The sequence below is a fragment of the Lissotriton vulgaris genome, chromosome 7 (assembly GCF_964263255.1).
Source record: "Lissotriton vulgaris chromosome 7, aLisVul1.2, whole genome shotgun sequence".
Taxonomy (NCBI): Eukaryota; Metazoa; Chordata; class Amphibia; order Caudata; family Salamandridae; genus Lissotriton; species Lissotriton vulgaris.
Window position 1 is genome coordinate 859,491,699 of NC_141695.1, and position 20,733 is coordinate 859,512,431.

Sequence of the window (20,733 nt, forward strand, 5' to 3'; positions counted from 1 at the left end):
GTGCCAACTAGGCAATGCAAATTGTACCATATTCAGTGAGTGTTGACGATCCATCACTTTAAAATCAACCCGAAGCTCACTGAGCTTTCGGCCGTTGCTGCCACCAAGGTCCGCAACGAGACGTCTACCAATGAAGTAGAGGAGGTAATCAAGATTCCTCCTATAATTCATTCCTATAATTCTACCACTGCCTTTCCCTTTGCCACCCAGAATCGCTTCAGGAGAGGGCGATACAGCGGTGCGCAAGGATCCTTCGAGGAATCTGATTCCACAGTTGAGAATTATTCCACTTTCTGGAATCTTACTGGGGGGCAGAACAAAGTTATTTCTTGACATTCGCAAGGTCTAACACAAGAGCTTTGGGTTCTCAAATCCATTCAGGGATATAGGTTAGAGTTTTACAACACCCCCATCCAACCCTGCTCCCCTCCCATGATATAATTTTCCTCACAAGAGCAATAGTTTATCCCCTCAGAAATCCAAGCTGAAATGGAAAAAGGAGCTATAACAGTCTCATCTCCCCGCCTAAACGGGTTGTATATTCCTGGTAGAAAAGAAAGGGAGTGGGTCACGCCTAGTGTTGAACATGAAGGACTTCAATGGGTGGATTGTCTATAGTCATTTCAAGATGGATGGTATCCTCCTTTTGAGGGACATCCTCCAAGAGGGAGATTGGATGGTTCAGTTAGATATAAACGCTGCCTACTTAACCATCCTCATTTATCCTCCCCCTCTGTGTTTTCTTCAATTCTTTTGGCAATGTCCTTGTTACAAATTCAGAGTTCTCCCTTTTGGTTATCCTCCACTCCATGGAGTTTCACAAGGATCATGAGGTCTGTCATGGAGTTCCTGTGAGCTCAAGGGGTTGTCTAATCATCTGTTAGGCAGCATCATTATCATGTCCTAATGTCCGCAGTTAGCGTGGACTCCTCTAGAATGGACGATTCTTCTCCTTCAGGATTTGGGTTTCATCATAAATGTTCAGAAATCGATCCTGTCCCCATCCCAGTGTCTAGAATTTCTGGGTATTCAGGTGGATTCTCTGCTGTCTCAGCTGTTTTCACCACCCCACAAAGTCCAGAACATCAAAAAAGAGTTGAGGTCAGCCTTGAGCATGCAGACTGTATCCTTGATGTCGATAGTCCGCCTGGTGGGACTTGTTGGCCTCATCGAATGAGGCCATTTTTCCTGACCCCCTTCACTATTGTTCCCTTTATTCAGCACCTCCACAAGGCTCTCAGCTATTCAGAACAGATAATTCTATCAGAGAAAGCCAAGACAGAAATGTCTTGGTGGCTAGACCACAAGGAAGCCTTGAATGGCAATTTATGGCTCAATTCCAGAGATGATATTCAAATCGGATGCCAGCAGTTAGGATTGAGGTGCTTAATGCGGTCTGATCTACACTAGGGGTCACTGATCCAGAGTTGAGCTGAATCTACATATCAGTTGTCTAAAGCTCCTAGCTAGTTATTTTGCCATGCAATGTCTCTCTCCGGAGAGGACGGATTGTTGCATTCGCCGACCTATGGACAAAGTTTCTACGGTCAGGTATGCCAACAAGTTGGCTGGGACCAAGTCTCTCTCATCCTGACCAGGATAGCCAAAGATCTTTGACATTATTGCCTTTAGCATCGAATGTTGATGGTGGCAGAATATCTCTCTGGTCAACGCAATACGAATGCGGACTGGCACTCTCGCCATCTATTAGATTTTAGGGACTGGAGGCTTCAACCAAAATTCTTTCATGTGCTTCACAACCGTTGGGGGCCGTGCTCAATAGACCTTTTTGCATTTCACCTCAATCAGCAATGTCCAACCTTTTTGATTTGGCTCCCGGATCCGGATGCCGAAGCCACGGATACATTTCTCCCAAACTGGTCCCCCTCCCTATGCTATGCTTTTCCCAATTTCATGAGGATTCCCAGTTTTCTTGCACAATTGTGATGCCAGAAAGCAGCATTGATCTTAGTGACCCCGCTCCAGCGAGCTCAAGCTTCAGTTTCCTGTGATTCTGGAACTGATTTGAGCGTGCCTAGTGCTGATCCCCCTACCTTTTGCAATCTCTTTGTGGATCCAGTGGGCCATCCACATCCACAGATCCTCTCGGAACACCTTTCTCTGGTGGCTTGTAGGGTTTTCCATAAAAATTGAATCTCCCAGGTCTTTTGCAGGAAGATAATTCAGTCAAGCATGATCTTTCGAAACACAGAAGAGATCTGCTTCAGCATTTTGGTGAGGGTGTAATTAGTGCTGTGAACAAAGTGGGAATTCTATTGAAGCGGATTGTAGTTTGTTCATAAATTTATTGTTGTCACTAGACTCTGCGGGTGTGGCTTACCGTTCAGTGAACAATTTCAGATCTGCTATTTCGGCAGGTGATCTCCCGGTTGACGATAAACCCTCTGTCAAACATCCAGTGGCGTGTAAGTTATTGTGAGGGATTCGAATGGTGAAACGACCAAAGTATGCTGTCCTTTGAGTGTTAACGTGGTTTGGGATTTTTTGGAATCCTGGCCAGATAATAAATTCCTATCTAGGAAAAAACTGTCAGCCAAATTGACTATGCTCTTATCTCTAATTTCATGTACAAGAGTGTCTGATGTGCGAGCTCTAGATATTGCTGGGAGATTTTTTTTCACCAGAAGATGTTATTCTATTTTCAGATGGATAATATGCAATTACAGGTTAGTATCCTACCCGGCTTTTCAGGCACACTACGAATTTCGTAATGTGCCCTGTATCAATGGAGGGCACGCTACAAAATTCGTTTTGTTAATTAAATTGTTTGCTTACCTCCAAATATCCATTTGCCGGTTTTTATCACCCCCCACCCTGCCCCTCCTCCACCTGCCACTCTGGCCCACCGCAACTCCCTCCACGGGCCGTGGCTGGTTGGTTGTTATATGAAGTGGGCATTGATACCCATGTCTTTGGTGCTCACTCCACTGGAGGGGCGATGGCTTCTAAATAATTTGCGTTAGGTTCACGCTTGGATGACATCTTAAGAGCGCCAGATTGATCATCAGAATCCACTTTGAAGTCATTCCATTATAAACCAATTGTTGATGTAAATTCTGTAGTGGTGGCTCAGCTTTAAACAAGCATAATCGGAGCCTCTAGTCCTGGCATAGAATAAAGAAAATTCTAGCATTTGCGTCAAGAATTTTCAATTCTATTAAGGACATGGAGGTGAGAATTATCCCACCCGGTCATTTGCACATATTGATATTGGAATAGATTATGTGATGTATGTATTTTCCCTCCCTCTTAATGTTGATTATTTCATGTTTTTTTATATATATATGAGCTAGTGTTTACGGCTTTGGTGTATCATTTCTCCAAGGAAATGAGGACAAGTGATTCTTATCAGATAGATGTTCAGTCTTTCTGGAAGTGTTTTTCAATGGTGACAGAGTTCCTAGTGGGATGATCTCCCCGCTGTGGCAAGCAGAGGACTTCCTATTCTGGGACTCAAGACATTTGAGTCAGGCTGTCGTTGAGCCGGTTTTGGTTCTGTTGGTGATCCTTCTTTTTAGGGTCTCAGACTGTTGAGCTGTTTTTCTGGTTTTGAGGCAAAGAAAGAGGAAGCTGTACAGCAGCATTAGGGTTATATAGAGATGTGGCTGTGTGGTTGGAACATGTGACTAGGGTGTCCATGGGAAATGTAGTGGTTAAAAAGTTTACATTTGATTGATTGCTGAAAATTAAAGAATAAAGAAAGAGAAGCATAATCCTCACCTCCCGGTCCTTAATAGAATTGAAAATTCTTGTTTTGAATGCTAGAATTTGTTTTACTCTCGTCAGACCCTAAGTCAGAAGGTAAAATCTTCGACAAGGACCAACCTGGTTGGCTTACCGACACACACTCTATTCCGGTCAGCCTCTACTGTGACCATTGACTATCATTAAAATAAAATCCATAAAATATTTTATTGTTTTGATTATGCTTAAACTTTTATGGTTTTTATAAAAACCAAATAAAGAAATTGTTCATCATTGGCACTTTGTGCTTCTTGGTGCTATTCCTACTTGAAAAAAAAATGTAAATCTCTGGTTCCCATTACTGGATTTTTGTCATTTTGGTGTCGTTATGTTTATTAATGTTTACTCTATTAATTCTGGTTGAGTTATTTTTTTGTTTGTTTGTTTTGCATTTTGACTTTATTAATGTCTTTGGTTCTGCATAAATAATTTACACATTTCTGTAAGTTAACCCTGTCGCCCTGTGCCATAGCTACCAGGGGGTTGAGTTCATGTTAATGTACTGATTTTAAGGATTGACCCTGCGATTATTCCTTGAGGTGGTTATTTACCCACCCCAAATAAAAATCCAATTTCTTAGAATGGGTTTATGAACTGAAAACTAGTGTAGTTTCTTTAAGTGAATGTTAGTTGTAGAGCTGGGATGAAGTTTATTCCGTAAACAAGCTGCATCATTTTGTACCAAATGGAGTGAGGAAAGAGTAGATCCTGAAAGACCTAAATAAAGGGCATTAGGATAGTCCAGAGAAGAGCCATCAATGGCCTGGTTGACAGTGAAGCCAATGGGATTGGGAACAAAAGGAAAAATGTTCTTGCATCAAGCCCTGGCGCACACATAAATTATAGTCCCTAATCAATGACAAAACCCAGGTTCCTTACTACATAGAAGGTGGTGGGCAGAGTCTCAAAGATACAGGCTAAATGTATGTGGACCAAAAACAGGATCACGTGTTTATCACTTTTATTTATCATGTCTCTAGGCTGCAGTGTCTGATGCAGTCCATTAAGAAGCAAATTACTAGGTCTAAGATTAAACCTGCATATTGTGATCTGTCTGGCCTTTCAGAAAACTACACATACCAATCGGAATTGTACACTCATGGTAACAAAATACTGACCAGTACTAGGCTCTGGGGGGGAGGGGGAAGGGGGAACGTCCTGCTGCTAAAATCCTGGCTTGGAAGAAGAGGAGCACCAAAGGCTTTTGATCAAGAGGACAAATTACGAGATCAGGCTTACTGACGTCTGCATGCAGGAAGTCACCAGATATTGAGCTTCAGTCTCCCGTGGCGTCAGAGTAGAAAATCTGCAGCTGCAAGACCTATGGGTCATTCTAATACACTCCTTCCAGGACTACAAATGTGGTGACCCTGAATTGTTGCTGACTACTGGTGCCCTTGGAAGGATGTCTGCCAAAATTCAGGTCAGCTGAGGTGGAGTTTTCCTTTTGAAACCATGTACTGGGGTATTGTCTATTGCAGTAGCCAGTTGCCGTGATTCCTGAAGACTTTGATCAGTCTCCTAGCTATAACCATTATGTACTTATCTACGATTATAATTCTTGCCGGCCACTTACACTTAATCTCAGCTTGGAATTTCAGAAGGCCATTGAACACCTGTTGTTTCCCCTTTCGAATAACAATGGCAATAACTCTTAGTATAAAAAAAAATCTGTTGTCTTGCACATGCACATTATAAGCGTTTTGCACTTATATAAACACTATAAGTGTTTTGCAAATAAACACTAACGGTTTTGGAGGCTATCATTTTAACTGTTGTATTTTAGCATTATATAATCAAAGATGTTTTACTTTTGGAAGTAATAGCTCTCACTGGATGTTGAGTTTGGGTGTAATTTACTGTCTAAATTTCAAGCCCACCGCATCTCCGGCACCTCCTAGAGTAACTGGACTGCTCTACTTAAGTATTCTTAACAAGTAACGTGGGGTTAACTAGGCCAGTATGAAGGAGTGCAAAGTCAATTCCTTTTTGGCTCCAGGATGCTCATGGAAAAACACTTCCTATGCACAGATACTGGCCATTTACCTCTTATTTTCTATAGGTCTTCCGGTTGGCCAGTACTCTCTTCTGCATAGATTGGCGATCAATGTTTGTTTGTAGCTGTAAAGGTTTTGTTTTGTGTTTTTACTTGGATATGTCGTCTGACAGAAGATGTTGCATGGGAATATTGTTTGCATTTGTTAGTTTATTAGATTTTTCATGTTTGTGCCTTTTGTAAAACTATCATTTTCCTCACAGGGGTGAGCTGCTTCTCTGGGACTTGACCAAGTCTGGCAAGCAGAAATGGTCACTTCTGGGCTCTTCAACAGAAGGACAGAACCACTCACGAATTGTCTTCAATCTCTGCTCATTGCAAACTGAAGAGGGCCGGGAACTGTTGCTCTCCATCTCCCTGGACAGAGAAGTAAGAAAACCTCCACTTAACGTCTGTTCGCTTCCTGTCAGCATTTTAAAATTGTAGCCCCTTTTTTCAAAGTGAACATTTTCCTTACAGGTAGGAATGTAGCTCTTTAAAAGGGTGATTAAACTTACTCCCCATATTTTGTGGTATCATCTGTTAAACAATGTATTTCATAGTTGAGAGGAAATTTAGGGATGGACATGAATTACCTTATTAAACAAGTTCAGGCCCAAGACCAAATTGGCACAAGATATCCAAGCCTAAGTGTCGTTCCACTTAGGAAGTGACGAGCTGAACTGCATACAAGCGCCACCCAGGCAAGCTTATGTTACTTGGTTTTGAAGGCTTGTCTTCACCCTCTGAGGCAGAGTTTATTGGTGTATTAGCTTGACCAGGGGGCACATCTCTTGTTTGGGATGTTATTAGATGGAAAAGAGTCCATTTCTCACACTGGGGAGGTCACCCGGTGAGGAGTCTGCCGCATCCACTAGAAAGTCAGTTACTGAAGATAGGCGACTTGTTCTTCTGATGGATACTTTTAACTGCAGATTTCTCACCAGGTGAATAGATACCAACGCAGGACCTCCCCTGGTGATATGTCTGTGAAATGGCTCAGACCAATAAGTCCTACACGGTCAAAGGGGCATAATGCCCATCCCCACAGACCTGACTGCTATCACAGTAGTGTTTTTTAATGTGTGCACTGATACCCACCTAGTACATTGGTGAAACTCCATGTCGCTAAACATTGGAAGACTCCTCGTCCTGACTGATCAAAGGCAAAAAGCAGGTCCTGTTCCAGCTCCTGAAGTTGTTCTTGTTGCAGATCCTTGTCACTTTGAAAGTTTTCAGAAGGTCAAATAGAAAGCACAAGTTCTTGTGGGAATCTGCTCCTTCCTGCCGCTCTAAAACTCCAGAGAGGACGTCAACAAGTCACTCTTTCTACCAAACTCCTGAAGAGCAGACTCCGAATTTGGTCCCGATGCAAATTAAAGTTCACATATTTGACATAGAAATTTCAGAATCAAATGTCCTGACCTGTAATCATAATAACCATATTGCCAATCTTGATCTTTTGGTATCTAAATTCGATATCCTTCAACACAATTTTGGTTACCACAAACAGAATTTTTTATTTTTATTAAGATTGAACCAATTTGTATTCCTCCAAGAATGGATTTTTATGATCGACATATTACACCCTGCCAGGTCCTGGGCTGTGTTCTATCCAAATGGGTGTCTTCAGTGTGTAACTATAAAACCATGCTACTACATACTCCATGAGCTAACGTGCTTGACATGGTGTTGATATTAAAAAGCATAGGAGCTGATTGGCACCTCAACTTATGTATTAAGAACTAAGCAAATGCAGAGGCTGTTCATTTAGCTAGTAGTGTGTGGTCATCATGGGTTTTAAACTCTGCCAACAGATCTAATAACATTAGAAAGACGCAGTGGCCTAGGCGACTAAACTGACTATGAAGCTAAAATGAATTGTTAGAGGTCTAATACTGCTGCCTCACTCACTCTTATTGGTCAAAAGCTTAACTCCCATTCTTCCATGATGCGTTTGGCTTTTAGGCGCACTTGTAGTTACAATGTAGCCACCTTTTCAATGTTCTTCGGCAGTATTTAGATTATGGTTATTTATCATAAGGTCATTCACCTTATATTAGATCCAGAGCTCTTTCGTTTTCCTCTTTTAGGAGGCCAGGTCTCACAAAAACTAGAACCAACCCAATCTGAATTGAACAGTTCAGGAAGTTTGTAATCAAAGACAGTAACCCCTTACTACTTTCATTGATTACAATATGAGAAGAAGGGTCTTCAGGATTCAAGTTCTTCATAATTACTTACTTTGTTCTTCATGACCATGTGAAATAAGAACAGAGGTCATATGGTGATGTTTTTAGAACTCTGCCCTGAATCCTGTACCAGGAAGTTCTTGTCAGGTTGGCATTTTACAAGCTGACCTCTACTGCCTAATTTAAAAAAAAAAAATATATATATTTTTTAAATTTGTTTTTATTGCAGAATTAAATACACGACATCGAGATGAGTCAACCATTACACTCATGGCATTGCATAACACATCCATTGCTGTTTAAGATTGTACACAGCCATTTAGCCCACATCCCGGAGGCTGGGCGGCGTACCAGTTCTTTCCTGCAATCCGTCATGGTGGACATCTCACAGAGATGACTGGGTGACAACACAATCTAGTATCTGCTTTTTACCCCAAACTCCCCCTCCCCCACTAGCCGCAGACCAATGCAGTGAAGCCCCCTGTGTGGTCAGCCCTAGTGACAATAGTGCGCACTGTAGCGGGGCCCGGTCAGTGTCGTACTTCAATGGCTAGCTCTAAGGACTGTCGACCATAACTCACTCCTATTCCTAAGATGCCGCCTAGTACCTCATGTCCCGTGTCCCCAACCCCCGAACCCTCGCTTCAGGCACTCCTCCTAATGGTCCTACGGTACCCTAGTAACAACCCTATAACCCCCCACCCTCCCAACTTGCTGCTGAAGCGGGTTATAGATGTCAATCGTGAAAGAGGGGTTCACCACTAGTCGGGCGTGTGCAATCTGTCTTCCTATCTCCACAGAACTCCGCCCTCCGAATGTGCCTATTCTTCGTCCTCAATCAGGTAGTCTCGCAACGCCTGCACCACCACTTCCCAGGCCCTCGCCATCTCTAAGCTCTTCTCATTGTCCGTTCTGGTCGCCTGCCGCATTCTGACCACACTCTCACAACTGGCCCACTTCAACAACTCATTCGTCCATCTCCTCACTGATGGGCCCTCTCTGGACTTCCAGTGCCAAGTAAGCTCTCTCTGGGCCAGTATAAGTCCCAGGTCAATAAACTTGCTCGTAACTTTAGTCTTCGTTGTGTGGGGGAACCAGAGCAGCAAGCACGCCGCCATATCAAATTCCACCTCCCTATCGGTAATTGCATTCAGTAGTTCTCCCACTTCCGGCCAGTAATTCCCCAGCTTCGGGCACCCCCACAGCATGTGATCCAGCTCGACCTCCGGTGCTAGACACCTCGGGCAGGCCGCACCTTGCACGTGAAAGTGTCGCCTGAGTTTCCCCGGGGTTAGATAGGCTCTGTGCAGTATGAAGAAGTGTACCTGTTGGAAGCGGGCGTTCCTGCTACCCTTCCACGTCCGTTCCAATATGAGACCCCAGACTGTATCTGGTATGGGCTTGCCTATGCTCTCCTCCCATTTCAATTTCAGTGTATGCAACGGCTCCAGACCCTCGTTCAGCATTCGAGACTGGAGGCAAGTCACTGCTTTAAATGTGCCCGCAGCCATCACCACATACTGACAGGCCATGGTCACATCCGGTTCTGCCAGCCCACCCTTCCAGTGTTTTTGAATCGCTGCAACCACCGCCGCATGCAGGAGATAGTGCCCCTCCGGGAGATCGAACTGATCTTGCAATTCCCTGAAGGGAGCCAGCTCCCCATCTATATAGAGGTCCCCCACCATCTGTAGTCCCAGCTCCTCCCATTCTAACAACGGGGACCAATCACCCCCGTGCGGGAGCGCCGTCAGCATCCCAAGAGGGATCTCCGGAGCGTACGGCCGGGCCACCTTCGCCCGTTTCAGACTCCTCTGCCAACACAACCAAAGCGTCCTTTCCTCCATGGTGAGGGCTCCCAGCTCTAGCCTCTGCTGCATTACGATATACGACAAGACATGCCGCTGGATACCTGTCCCCCTCGATTGGACCGGGCCTCTAAATTCTCTAGCAATACTTTGGGTCAATACCTGCAGTTGAGCCGCCAGGTAATACAGTTCAAAGTCCGGTACCGCCAAATCCCCTTCCTGTTTGGGCTTGACCAGGGTGTCCAATGCCACCCTATGTCGTCCATGTCCCCAAAGGAAGTCTATAATCATTGACCTCAAATCCTTAAAAATCCGCGGAGGGATCCAGATTGGTAGGGTACGGAAGTAGTACAACAGCCGTGGCAGCGCCACCATTTTCAACAAGGCCACTCGGCCTTGTACTGATAGGGGGAGGGAGGCCCAGAAGGACATGCTACCCTTCAGTGCCCTTATGCTTCGTTCCACATTCCCCTCCAACAAGCTGGCAGTGTCGTTATAAACTCGGACTCCTAAATACGTGAAGGATGTGTCCTCCCAGACCACCTCTACCGCGAGAGGAGGGTATGGCACGCCTACTCGCAGCGGGAACACGCAGGTCTTGTTCCAGTTCACTTTGAGGCCCGAGAGCCTACCAAAGCTGGACAACATCTCCACTGCCCCTTCCAGCGCCCCCTCCGTATCCTCCAAGTAAAGCAACAGATCATCTGCATACAGGGAAATGTAATGCGTCTCCTCGCCCAGTCCGACCCCATCGTACATTGCCCCCTTCCGTGCTTGCACCGCCAGCGGCTCCATCGCCAAAGCGAACAACAGAGGAGATAGAGAGCAACCCTGTCTCGTCCCTCTACATACTGGGTAGGCCTCGAAAACCACTGATCCCAATCGCACCCTGGCCGTGGCAGAGGAGTATAGAACTCTCGTCCAACGCCCAAATCCATCCCCCAGCCCGAATTTCTTCAGGACCTCATCTAGATAGTTCCATTCGAGGCTATCAAAGGCCTTCTCAATATCCACCGACAGTACCGCCGGTTTATGTTCCGAATCCTGGGCGGCATCCAAAACCCGGATCAGGCGGCGGATATTTATGGAGGTATTCCTCGTCGGGATAAACCCCGCTTGGTCTTCGTGGATCAGTGTGGTCATATGTGGCAGCAGCCTGGTAGCCAGTATACGACTTAAGATCTTATAGTCCACCGTTAACATGGAGAGGGGCCTATAAGACTTCACATCAGAAGCCTCCTTGCCGGGCTTCAGCAGCGGTACTACCAGGGCCTCACTCATTGATTTAGGCAAGTAGCCCAGCGCCATAGCCTCAGAGTACACCGCCAGTAGTTTGGGCGCCTGACTATCTATATATTTCATATAGAACTCGATCGGAAGGCCATCCACTCCCGGTGTCTTATTTCTAGCCATTTGCTTAATGGCCACCCGAAATCTCCGATAGTGTTATTGAGCCTCCCAAAGTCTTCGCGTCTTCATTATCCAGTACCGGAAGACGGGTCGCCTCAAGATAGTCACTTATCTCCGCTATCTCCACCCCAAGCTGACTCTCATACAGTGTTCTGTAATATGTTTTGAAGCGTTTCAGAACTGCTGACTGCGAGTAGGCCATCTCCCCTGACTTCTCTAAGACTCAGGACAGGACAACCCCTAGGTTCTGGTGTAGCTAGTTTCGCCAGCAGTGTGCCCACCTTATCTCTTTCTGCATGTACCTTGGCATTGTAAAGCTTGTTGTCATAACATCGCAGCCGCTCTGTCTCTTTTGCTACCAATTCCTTCGCCTCCAGTAACCGCTCCTGCAGTTCCGGTCGCTCCGGTCTACGCCTCTCTAGTTCCCTCAGCTTGCATTCCGCCTTATCTAGATCAGACAAGACCGCCGTCCTAGCATTCGAAAATCTGCCCATGCAGACACCCCTCACCACCACTTTCATCGCATCCCATTCTATTGACCTCGTAGCAGCCGAACCCTCGTTCTCAATAAAATAGTGCTCAATACCCTGCTGGATCGCATCACTAAACACCAAGTCCTCCAGCGTGTCAGGCCGCAGCTTCCACGTGGGGACCGCCGACCTCACCTGTTGCCATTGCATCCACATTAATAAGGGGTTGTGATCTGAGATGGTTCTTGCTAAGTACTCCGTGTGTGTGATCAGTGTGGCTAGCGGCCCAACACACAGTATTGAGTCTATCCTGACATGTAATGCATGAAGAGCCGAGTAAAAGGAGTAGTCCCTAACCTCCGGATGCTGCGTTCTCCACACATCTACAAGGCCCCACCTCTCTTGCCAATCCCTCCTGTGTGTGGCTAGTTTGCGGACCGGGGAGTCAGCTAATGCAAGATGCGACCGATCAAGCGCCACATCAACGAGTTGAAGTCCCCTCCTATAATGGCGGGACCCATCAGGAAGTGTGCGAGCGAACCAGTGAGGACATCAAAAAAGCGGGCCTGATCAGCGTTAGGAGCATACACACTACATAAGACCACATCCCTGCCGTACCCTTCCACTGCTACATATCGTCCTTCAGGATCCACAAGCTGGTTCGTGACCTCGAACGGGACCCCCGCTCTCACCCAAATCAGCACCCCCCTAGCAAAAGCAGAGTATGTGGTACCGAACACCTGCCCATGCCATCGTTTCTGTAATGCTGTACATTCCTGCTTAGTTAGATGAGTCTCTTGCAACATTGCGATTTGGACACCACGCCTCACCAAATAGGCATGTACCTTATACCTTCTAGACATCGTTCGTAGTCCGCGGACATTCCATGTGACACATTTCAAATTAAGTAACGTCCCCATAGCAGTAAAGTTCCCTCCAGTTCCACAATGTCCGTTGAACACCCCTATCAGAGCAGCATGACCCCCCCACTCAAAACCCCCCAAAAAACTTCCCCAACCCCACACCCCAGAAAAGGACCTAATAACATAACATCAGCCCCCATCCAAACCTGTAACACAGCACACATTCTTCTATTCTGTAGTCGCCACCACAGAAAGCCTTAAGGGCAACGAGAGGGTAGTTCAGGGCCGACCAGGGGCAAGCCAGGCACCCGCCCCACGCCCACAATCCCATACTGCTGTTACAACACAGTACCTGTCAGTACGCCAATTTCCAATGCAAGTTAGTCCCACAGGGCCAGCCAGCAGAGTCCTCACCCCATCTATCATTCGTTAAACAGTCCATCAGCCGTCTGTGGGGTGACCTTTGGACCAACAGAGCTGTCCACTTCTGAGACGTCACACGATTTCCTGCTGTCGTCTTCGGTGTCTGAGCCCATTGAGACACTCCCTTGTTGCGACCCCGTGATGATTGCTGTCACCGCCACCGTTCCCTTTCTGTCCGCTGTCAACTGATCCTCCCGCATCGCTCTTTTGAGTCTGTTTTTCTTGCGGTTGCATTGCGATTTTCGAATAGGGACAGATTTCGGACGCTCTCTCTCTCCCCTATTCTGGCGGTCCGTGCCAGCACGGTACAGTTCGAGCCATGACCACACTTCGTTAGGGGTCTGAAAGAATTGGGTCTTACCATCCAGGATCACTCTCAGCCTAGCCGGGAAAAGCAAGGAGTATTGGAAGCCCTCTTCTCTCAGTTTCCTTTTGAAGGCCAAAAAGGACGCTCTGTTCTTCTGGACCTCCTGGGTGTAGTCCGGGAAAACTGTAACTGAGCTATTGTCCACCTGGAAGGGGCCCTCCGAGCGCGCCCTCCGGATCAGCAGGTCTCGGTCCTTAAAGTGTAACAGTCTAACTACCATAGGTCTGGGTGGGCTACCCAGCATGGGTGGGCGGGCCGGGACCCTGTGCGCCCTCTCCAGGGAAAAGAAGGGCGAGAGGCCCTCCGGGGCCACTACTGTTTTAAATCAGGTCTCCATGTACGCCACTGCGTCTTCCCCCTCAACTTTCTCCGGCAGGCCCACGACCCTCACGTTATTTCGTCTATTGCGACTTTCGGAATCCTCCACGCATTTTTCCAGCGTCGACAAGCGACCCAGGATATCAGATAGTTTATGTTCTGCGGTCACCACCGCTGGTTTGAGCTCCTGCAGCACCTGTTCAGAATCCTTTACCCTGTCTGAGAGTTTGGCGTGGTCCGCTTTGAGTAGGCCCAATCCCGTGGCGACCTGTGCGATATCGTGGTGCAGTGACTCCTTAGTTGCAGCTATTGCCTCCAGTATTCCATCCAGTCTTTTGTTCAGCCGCTGTTCCTGTGCATCAGTGTCCGGGGCAGCCTGTGATCCACCACTCGCTTCTAGATCGCGTGTCAGGTCTGTCCTTTGCTGCCCTGGTAGGTCCCCTCCCTTGGCCGCCATCTTGGGCTCAGTGCGCCCCGTCAATTGCTTGGCCCCCGGAGGGTTCCCTTACCCGCTTCCAGCCGCTAGATGAGTAACAGGGCCTGGTATCCGCTCGCTCCACAGTTATGGTGACTTCCACACCCCTGCAGCCGCTCCCCTTCCAAGAGTTCAACTGCCTACTGGTCCGGCGCACTTTCGCCTGATCAAAATGGCCGTCCTTTACAATCCAGCTCTCCCAGCTGCCTCTCAAGCAACCCCGTAGCCCAACGGGTATCTCCCAGCGTGGTCACATCTCAACCTCACAAGGGGGTCGCAAGGGACACTCTTCCAGGTCGCAGAGAGACTTACTGCATGGGGCCGGATCAACCGGCAGAGTCAAAGAGCACCAGAATGCAGCCTACGCCAAGGCGCCACCCCTCCACTGCCCGGCACCTCAGAAACTCACTCCGACGAGTCGCCTCTCCACAGTTGTTCCAGTGCGCCACCAGGAACCGGCGGGCTATACCAGGCAGGGCCAACCGCCAGAGCTCAATCCTGAGCACCGCACGCCCTTTTCAGGAGCACCCGCGGCAGCCCGCAACCAGTCAGTGAAGACTTTCTCCCTCTCTCAGCGCTCCTACCCGGTCAATGTGGGCAGCCCCGATATCAGGCGCAAGTCAATTTCTTATGCTGCAGCACACCCTGCTCGCAGGTCCGCTCGCGTGAGGGTCGCGGCATGCGAAGGGCGCCCCCTCAATTGCGGGGCCGTGCACAAGCTGCCTCCACGGCAATGGTGGGGGATGGGCGTCCTGTCCGCCGAGACTAAAGGCAGCACCGCGCTCTCACCGTCGTTCCCGCTGCCACGGTAGTCCGCACTGCCGGGACCTCCTGCTGCCCATTCCTAGCCGGCCTCCGCCGGCACTGCAGTCCTGCTGCGGGCCGCTGCTCCTTTCTATTCCGCTCGGCTGCTGCGGGTCCGGGCCGCCGCCATCTTAACTCGCCTGGCCAGCGCCGTCCGATTTCCGATCACGGACTCCTGCACCGTCCTTCGGCCCCCGCAGGCTCTTATCCTCGGCTCCCCACCTCCAGGACGCTGCAGGCACAAATTCCTCGCCCCGACCGGTGCTCGTAGGGCGAGTCTCAGGATAAGTTGCGGGACCAGGCGCGGAGCTTCAGGCTCACGCCGCCATCCCGATCGGCGTCCAAACCACGCCCCCCTACTGCCTAATTTTATGATTTTGTTTCTCAAAAATAGTGATCTTTGGTCACTTCTGAGAATGTGTGATTCACCACTTCTTGTAGTGTGCAATTGTGCTATGTTTGTGGGTTCAGTAAAGGATAAAGGGCCACATGTACGAACAATGGTAATAGGGATTACCAAATAGCGATTTGTTTTGCGAATCGCTATTTGGTAATCGCTATTACTAATGTACAAAGGGGTTATTTAGCCCGTATTCATTAAATAGCGCGATTCGCTGCCATCACAGAGATGTTGACCCATTGTGGTCAGCACACCGCCATGCCTGTGATTGCTTTTAAATAAAGCAATCTTTTTTTTATTATTTTTTATTATTATTGTAGCCCATTTTCCTTAAAGGAAAACGGTATGTGTTTAAAAATAAAAAAATAAAACGTTTGTTTCATTTTTTTATGAGTAGGCAGAACCTGGTCTTAAAAAATATTTTTTTTTAAGCATTCTCATTTTCGAACAGGTACCACCAACTTTGAGTTGGCGGTAAAGTGTAAATGTTTTGCGACCGCATTTTGGTTGCAAAAAATGTGTACATTTCAATGCGAATTGGTATTTGGAAGTGATGCCACTTCCAAATACTAATTCACAAACCCAAATTGTGTTTCGGTAACAGCTTACCAAATCGCAATTTTGGCTTTGTACATTTAGAAATGCCTTATTGCGTTTGCAAACAGCCCAATTCTGCAAATCAGGACATTTGCAACCAAAAAAGGCTTTGTACATCGCCCTCATAGCCATATTGATCTCCTGGATGGACCACTCCTTATCTGTTGGACATTATTATTTCCCTATCTCCTAGGCAACTCTTATCCTAGGCATATTATCACTTTATCATTTTCCATTTCTAGCATAAGTTTTTGTTGATTGCACATTCTCTGCTATTTCACAATATCAGTTTCTTAATGGTGCCCATTTTAAAGACAATGCAATAATGAAATGCTCAGTGGACCTGCTTTGATTTAAACCTGTGACCACTTGCTTAAACCACAGCTCCTGCAGCAAATGTATTAGTTCACTGAGCCCCCAGATGGTCTTTGGTACTGTGAACACTAGACTACAGTATAATGCAATAAAATACCAAGCTTTGCCAAAGCCTGTAGCTCTGGCGTTGGCTGCCAGCTTTTGAGCTTTGTCAGTGCTTGTTTTGTCATGGTTTTGGCAAACCTGTATTGTTGAAGAAACTACAGAGCCCTCGTCAATCTAAAAAATGTGTGACATTTCCTTTTGTGTAACTAAATGAAATTTCAGAAAAAAATTACATGAAATGGATTTCTGGTATTTAGTGCTATATTCTAGTGGAAAATGCCTCTTTGAGATTATTCTGGGCACAAGGTCGCATTTTGTCGCAGAGCAACCTGCCATAAAATATGCTGAGAACAATAACGCTCACATACTTGTTGGTGGCAGCGTTCCTTTCTTCCACCATACGATTTCCACTCAAACGGTCGTAAATTGCATGACCAGGCGTAATTGCATAGTTTTTTTTAATGTCATGTAACGTATAATGCAAAATGCCGGAAATTATGTAGTATTACGACTGTGTAGTGAAAATTTCACTTGAGCCTAGAGAAAAGCTTTGACTTTGTGTGGTGTGAAAAACCCCGTTAGGAAATGTCCTCTATGACATTTACTAATGGTTAGAAGGGGGGAATCAATAGCCAGAGCTCAAACTTAGTGCTCGAGAAGAAAAATTCTGGTGGTAAATTGGTTTGTGTTTGTCAACAATCCTAAATGGATTCCTAACACTTATTACGAGGCAGCGTGGTGTCCAAAGCCCTGGGCATACAGCACAGTGCTTGCTAATGTCAAGGTTAAGGCTGTAGATTCTGACATAGCCTGTCTCCTATGATCACTCTTTCTGTGCTGGATTGTAGAGATGCCCCTGCTGATTGTTTATAAAACCTCCTGTCTCCTCTGCTCATCCTGTTTTTGTTCTGAATATCTGTAACCATGTGCCTCCTTCTAATGTTTTTTTCAACTTATGCTGAAGTTTTCTCGAGCCTTCTGCTTCCTTTACTTGCGTCCAATCTGCAAAAAACAATTTCTAAAGTCGGTGGACTCTTCTGATTGTGCTGAAGATTTCTGTGTAACTGCTGATTCTTTTTTCTGCACACAGGTGAAGTGCTGGGATCTGTCTTCCTTGGAATGCTGCTGGACGCTTCCTTCACTTGGAGGATTTGTGTACAGCCTGGCCTTCTCCCCTGTGGATGTGGGTTGCCTCGCCATTGGTGGTGGGGACAGCATGATTCGGGTGTGGAACACATTGTCCATTCAGAATTCATATGACGTCAAAACCTTATGGCAAGGGATCAAGAACAAGGTCACAGCTGTAAGTCTTGGTTACTCTCAAGGACTACGATTGGGTGGGTATATCACTTTCAAATACCATTTTCACAGAAATGCCTGAATGAGTTCTGGAGAAGCTTCGACATCTGTGGAGGCTTGAATTTATGTGAGCATTAAAGACTGCAACTTTTATCCCCTATGTGCTTATTGTTTTGGAAGGGTACATTCCTGACTCAGGATTACAGCCTGCATAGCAAGTGGAGCTTTCCAGATTCTATAGTGTAACATATGTGTGATGGCATATAAAACCTATCCTTTTGTGCAATGAGTGGTTCCATATCTGTCATAGTAATCAATCAATCAATCAAACAGCATTTGTAAAGTACAACACTGTCACCCCGAGGGGAATGTGGGCGATGTGTCTCTATCGATGAGCCCAGGTCTTGAGTCTCTTTCTGAAGCCTGCTAGCGAGGATGCTGTACAGAGCTGAAGGGGCGGTAGTTCCTAGTCTTGGCAGCAATGTAGGAGAAGGAGCGGCCACCGCTGCTGTTGTGAAGGATTTAGCGGCAGAGGTGCGAGGGTGAGTAAAAAGGAGTGCAAGTGTCTAGAGGGTTGGTGGAAGTTCATGTATTGTTCATCTAGGCAGGTCCTAGGTCGTGGAGGGCTTTGTAGGCATGCATGAGGATCTTGAACTGCATTCTCTTCTGGATGGGCAGCCAGTGGAGGCCTCTCAGGTGGGGGGCGATATGGGTGCGTTTGAGGCGGTCCAGGATGAGTCTGGCTGCCATGTTTTCTATGGTCTGAAGTCTTCTGAAGGGCTTGGTGGAGATGCCGACATGGAGGGCGTTGCTGTAGTCAAGGCGGCTGGTAACAAGGAGTGTCTAGAGAAATAAGCCCAGATATTGATCTTGGACACAAGACTCCAATTAAAAAATTATCAACATAAACAACAGTATATACAAAAGTAGAAATATTTTATTAAAACAATGTTATCATAAATTTAAAAAACACATACACAAAGCTTAAAAATAGAGTTTATCACTTCTTACAATACTCAGTTAGACATAATCAAAAAATTGTATGTAGTTCATGTATATCCTATCTAGACAGCAATGTTGCGACAATGTATAAGAAAAAAACCTTTTTAGCAAACATACTCTAATTCATCCAATGTAATACAGTGAGGGAAGGGGAGAGAAGAAAAAACACAGACATAGACAATTTGTCATACAGTTATGCACATTGAAACCCTGACAGACATCGATGTGGACGAAGTTACGAGGTCGGGTGCAGACAATAGACTTACATCAGCCGAGCGACGCCAGCCTAATCAGATAAAAGATCGCAGCGTCTTGACCATATACACCCACCCGATCCCAGGATACGACAAAAAGAAAGACCGGACTATAACGCGAGGCACAGAACATCAGCATAGGACGAGGTGCGAGCGGGGCGAGGTATCAAGGCCAGCTAACGTGGATAACACAACAAAGAAGGCAGGTACTTGCCGATCCCCCCGCACTCAGACTGAAGGTGTGATTCATGATACAGAGATACCGAGGGATCTTTTACTTAACAGATCTAACCACAGTTATAAGGGTGATGATGCAAATATCCTCCCATAAGAAACCTAGCAGAATGAACCCGACAAGGACCATGCAATAAGGATCTCAAGGCATAGGCAACCACCCAGTGCCTAAATAGGAGAGAAGCATATTAGAAAGTCTTGAAAAAGATGGCCCACATCCAATGAGTCCATCGAAACGCTTCGACGCCCTTCTTTTGCATAATTAAACAACCCAACTCACCCCACGAACATTGAGAAATTAAGACAAGTCTGGGTTTGAGTTTTATTGAGGGTTTCAATGTGCATAACTGTATGACAAATTGTCTATGTCTGTGTTTTTTCTTCTCTCCCCTTCCCTCACTGTATTACATTGGATGAATTAGAGTATGTTTGCTAAAAAGGTTTTTTTCTTATACATTGTCGCAACATTGCTGTCTAGATAGGATATACATGAACTACATACAATTTTTTGATTATGTCTGAGTATTGTAAAGAGTGATACACTCTATTTCTAAGCTTTGTGTATGTGTTTTTTAAATTTATGATAACATTGTTTTAATAAAATATTTCTACTTTTGTATATACTGTTGTTTATGTTGATAATTTTTTAATTTGAGTCTTGTGTCCAAGATCAATATCTGGGCTTATTTCTCTAGACAATTCACCAAGGGAAACTGTTTAACTCTACTATTTGGTAGTACCCTATTCCCCTGGTTTCCTAAGGGGTCTCTCTCTATTTTTCTCAAATCTCAGGCTGGTAACAAGGGCCTGAGTGATTGTCTTTCTGGTGCTGGTTGGGATCCATATGAAGATTCTGCAGAGGAGTGTGTGGAAGCAGTGTGGAAGCAGGAGGAGGCGACTGCGTTGACTTGTCGTTTAATGATCAGTTAGCTGTAGAGGATGATACCGAGGTTGCGTGCATGGTCGGTGTGGGTGTAAGTCTGAGTTCTGCCGGCCACCAGCTGTGGTGCCATGCAGAGGTGTTCTTCCCGAAGATCAGTACTTCAGTTTTGTTTGAGTTGAGTTGGAGGAAGTTTTCTCATCCATGTGGCTACTTTGGTCATGTTCTTGCAGAAGTTGGTTTTGGCTTTGGAGGGGTCCTCGGAGATGATCAGTTGAGTGTCATCTGTTTAGGAGATTATGTTGAGTCCGTGGGATCTGACGATGTCAGAGAGGGGAGTCATGTAGATGTTGAACAGGATGTGGGGCTGAGGGATAATCCTAGTGGTATACAGCATATCATGTCTTTGGGTGTGGAGGTGAAGGGAGGCTGTTGGATGCTCTGTGTGTGTCCTATAAGGAAGGGGGCAATCCACTTGAGGGCGTCTTGCTTTATGCCTATGTTGTGGAGTCTGTTAAGGATGTTGTGAGAGACTGTCGAATGACGAATATTCACACGTGCTGCTGGACTTTGGATATCTCATTCACATAGTACTTTTAGGTCCGTTTTTGTTTGTTTCTTAGGTTTAACAATACTCTAATGATTTTTTTTTTTTTTTACATTGACATTAGTGGCTGGGGCCGCTTCTAAAAAAAAACAAAACCTGAGAAACAAAGA

At 46.2% G+C, this 20,733-nt stretch overlaps 1 protein-coding gene across 3 annotated transcripts in view; it reads left to right on the forward strand.

Annotated features, from left to right (window-relative positions):
- Positions 1 to 20,733, forward strand: part of GEMIN5 (gem nuclear organelle associated protein 5) — a 500,185-nt gene that overhangs the window by 177,686 nt on the left and 301,766 nt on the right. For all 3 annotated transcript variants that reach the window (XM_086931243.1, XM_086931244.1, XM_086931245.1), the window contains 2 exons: positions 6,025 to 6,190; positions 17,438 to 17,650. In XM_086931243.1, coding sequence (XP_086787369.1) covers positions 6,025 to 6,190; positions 17,438 to 17,650 — 379 coding nt within the window. The remainder of the gene's footprint in view (positions 1 to 6,024; positions 6,191 to 17,437; positions 17,651 to 20,733) is intronic.